General features: G+C 46.4%; 1 protein-coding gene across 1 annotated transcript; it reads left to right on the top strand.

Moving 5' to 3' along the window:
* Window positions 1-320: 320 nt before the first annotated feature.
* Window positions 321-2,958, top strand: EAH_00064720 (hypothetical protein, conserved; the record flags this gene model as incomplete). The annotated part of the gene is made up of 5 exons (XM_013392935.1): window positions 321-473; window positions 876-1,154; window positions 1,388-1,666; window positions 2,064-2,426; window positions 2,707-2,958. Coding segments are annotated over 5 exons (1,326 nt in total), but the record flags the coding sequence as incomplete, so codon positions are not given.
* Window positions 2,959-3,198: the final 240 nt, after the last annotated feature.

The following is a 3,198-nucleotide window of genomic DNA, read 5'->3' on the forward strand; positions in this document are numbered from 1 at the left end:
TCGCGCAGACATATATATATATATATATATATATGCATCTATGTATATATACATATATATATGTATATAAATATGTATATGTATATACGCCTCTGACTGTCTCCTTTTCCTGCTGTCTCCTTTTCTTACTGTCTCCTTTTAATTAATACAGTCTCCTTTGCTTACTGTCTGTCTCCTTAGTGTTTGTTTAATATGTTGTTGTCTCTTTAGCCTACTGTATCTGTTTTCGTTAGATTTTGAGTATGTGCATATATATTGAACATCTGCTGTCTCCTTTTGCTGCTGTCTCTTCTCTATTATCGGGTGTATATGCACCTCAGGTCTTAGTGCTGCTGAGGTTGAGGCCCTTAAAGCTAAGGGGGCCCTTAAAGACAGCACTCTGTCTCTTCTGGGATCCGCTCCCCGACTTCTTCAGCGCGAGAAAAATGTTAGGATCGAACTCCAAGCAAACAATTCCTGGAAATGCACCACTGGTCAGCATAAACCCTAAACCCTTTTAAACCCTTTTAAACCCCTATAAAAGTCTTGTAAACCGTCTAAAACCCTTATAAACCCTTATAAACCCTTTTAAACCCTGATCAGCCCTTACAAACCATGTTAAACCCTTAGAATCCCTTATAAACTCTTATAAACCCTTTTAAGCCCTTTTAAACCCTACTAAGCCCTAATAAACCCTAATAAACCCACATAAGCCGTAATAAACAAACCCTAGTAAACCCGAGTAAACCCTAAGGAAAACCCTATTAAACCCTAGTAAACGCTATTAAACCGTAGGGGGCGTTTCAAGCGACCTCGGCTTGACGATTCGGTGTTTGGGATGCGGGAACACAGGTTTAGGGTTTAGGGTTTAGGGTTTAGGGTTTGGTTGTGTGCAGGGCGCTGGTTTTTGCGCGTGAAGCTGTCGGAGTCGGGGCCTGTAGAGTCGCAAGACCCTTATCCTTTAGCTTCATCTGTAGAGTATATTGATAAAGCAGTAAACGGTGAAGAGCCGATGCCTTCGCTGCTGTCTCTGCAGCCTTTAAACCCTTTAGCTTTCTCTCCTTATGCACTCAGAAGAGACACACCCAACCTTAAGGGCTGGGAAGGGACACTTGCATGCACTGAGAAGGGACAACCATTACAGCTATTTAAGGGCTGGCCTCTACTCATCACCAGTCAGCACTCTGCTGCTGCTGCTGCTGCTGCTGCTGTTGCTGCTGCTGCTGCTGCTGCTCCTGTTGCTTGTGATAATAGTGCTGCTCTTAGGAAAACCCTATTAAACCCTAGTAAACGCTATTAAACCGTAGGGGGCGTTTCAAGCGACCTCGGCTTGACGATTCGGTGTTTGGGATGCGGGAACACAGGTTTAGGGTTTAGGGTTTAGGGTTTAGGGTTTGGTTGTGTGCAGGGCGCTGGTTTTTGCGCGTGAAGCTGTCGGAGTCGGGGCCTGTAGAGTCGCAAGACCCTTATCCTTTAGCTTCATCTGTAGAGTATATTGATAAAGCAGTAAACGGTGAAGAGCCGATGCCTTCGCTGCTGTCTCTGCAGCCTTTAAACCCTTTAGCTTTCTCTCCTTATGCACTCAGAAGAGACACACCCAACCTTAAGGGCTGGGAAGGGACACTTGCATGCACTGAAAAGGGACAACCATTACAGCTATTTAAGGGCTGGCCTCTACTCATCACCAGTCAGCACCCTGCTGCTGCTGCTGCTGTTGCTGCTGCTGTTGCTGCTGCTGCTGCTGCTGCTCCTGTTGCTTGTGATAATAGTGCTGCTCTTGCTGCTGCTTTTGCTGCTACTGCTGGTGCTGCTGCTAGTGGTGCTGCTGCTGCTGTTGCTGTCGTTGTTGTTGCTGCTGTTGTTCCAGATGCTGCTGATGCTGATGCTGCTGCTCCTGTCTCGTGCTGCTGCTTCTGCTGTTGCTTCTGCTCTCGCTGCTGTTGTTGCTGCTGGTACTGCAGCTGTTGCTGTTGGTGCTTGTTCATGCAGAGCAGCATGAAGATATTATATAATATGTTTCCTTTGTGTAAGGTTTATTTGGATCTGATTATATTTGCTGCTGCTGCTGTTTATCTTTGCTGCAGAATATCGCAGGGGGCCCTGGAGGGCTGAGGTCTCTGTCCTCTCTGCTGTTATCGAGGAGCCTTCATGGGATCCGTCTACAGAGCCTACTCTTCGTTATTTAAAAGGAGACAGTCTCTTAGTGCATTTAACTTTGCAAGTGGAGACAGAGGAGACACCGGGTGTCTCATCAGCTGCTGATCAATCCCCAGCAGCAGCAGCAGCAGCAGCTGCTGCTGCTGCTGCTGCTGCTGCTGGGGCTGCAGGTGTCCCTTTACATGATGCTGCTGGGGATCCCCTTTCAATAGCAAAGGCTTCGAGGGTGGGCCCTCCTCGTACAGGAGAAGCAGCAACATTATTGAGTCTCTTAAAGAATGAACAGAAGGGTAATTATTTATCAAAGACAGAATGGAGGGAACAATTACAGAAAAATTTACAACAAGCTCGGGGCTGCATGCTTTACTGTACACCGAAAGCTGTAGCTAGTCAGCAGATTGCTGCTGTTAATAGAGGAGACGACTGGATTATTGATAACTACATTATTGAGTCTCTTAAAGAATGAACAGAAGGGTAATTATTTATCAAAGACAGAATGGAGGGAACAATTACAGAAAAATTTACAACAAGCTCGGGGCTGCATGCTTTACTGTACACCGAAAGCTGTAGCTAGTCAGCAGATTGCTGCTGTTAATAGAGGAGACGACTGGATTATTGATAACTACTTCCTTCAACTGCACCAGGAGCTGCAGCAGCAGCAGCACCAAGAAGAAGAAGAAGAAGTCGCCGACTTAGAGACACCCGCATGGGTAATGGTATCGAGGCAGCTGCAGCAGCAGCAGCAGCAGCAGCAGCAAGACGATGATGATGTCGTTTGGCTTAAGTGCCCTCAGACCCCTGCTATCGTACAGGTTCCCTTCGGTAAGATTATTTTATTATCTGTCTCCTTCCTGCCGTCTCCTTTTCTGTCTCCTTTCTGCTGTGTCCTCCCTGCTGTCTCCTCTTCTGTCTCCTTCCTGCTGTCTCCTCTTCTGTCTCCTTCCTGCTGTCTCCTTTTCTGCCTCATACTTCGTCTCCTTTTCTATCTCATTATCTGTCTCTTCTGCTGTCTCCTATTCTATCTCATTATCTGTCTCTTTTGCTGTCTCCTTTTCTATTTCA

The sequence above is a fragment of the Eimeria acervulina genome, genomic scaffold, assembly GCF_000499425.1.
Source record: "Eimeria acervulina Houghton genomic scaffold, Eah_scaff2039, whole genome shotgun sequence".
In the NCBI taxonomy this organism is placed as follows: domain Eukaryota; phylum Apicomplexa; class Conoidasida; order Eucoccidiorida; family Eimeriidae; genus Eimeria; species Eimeria acervulina.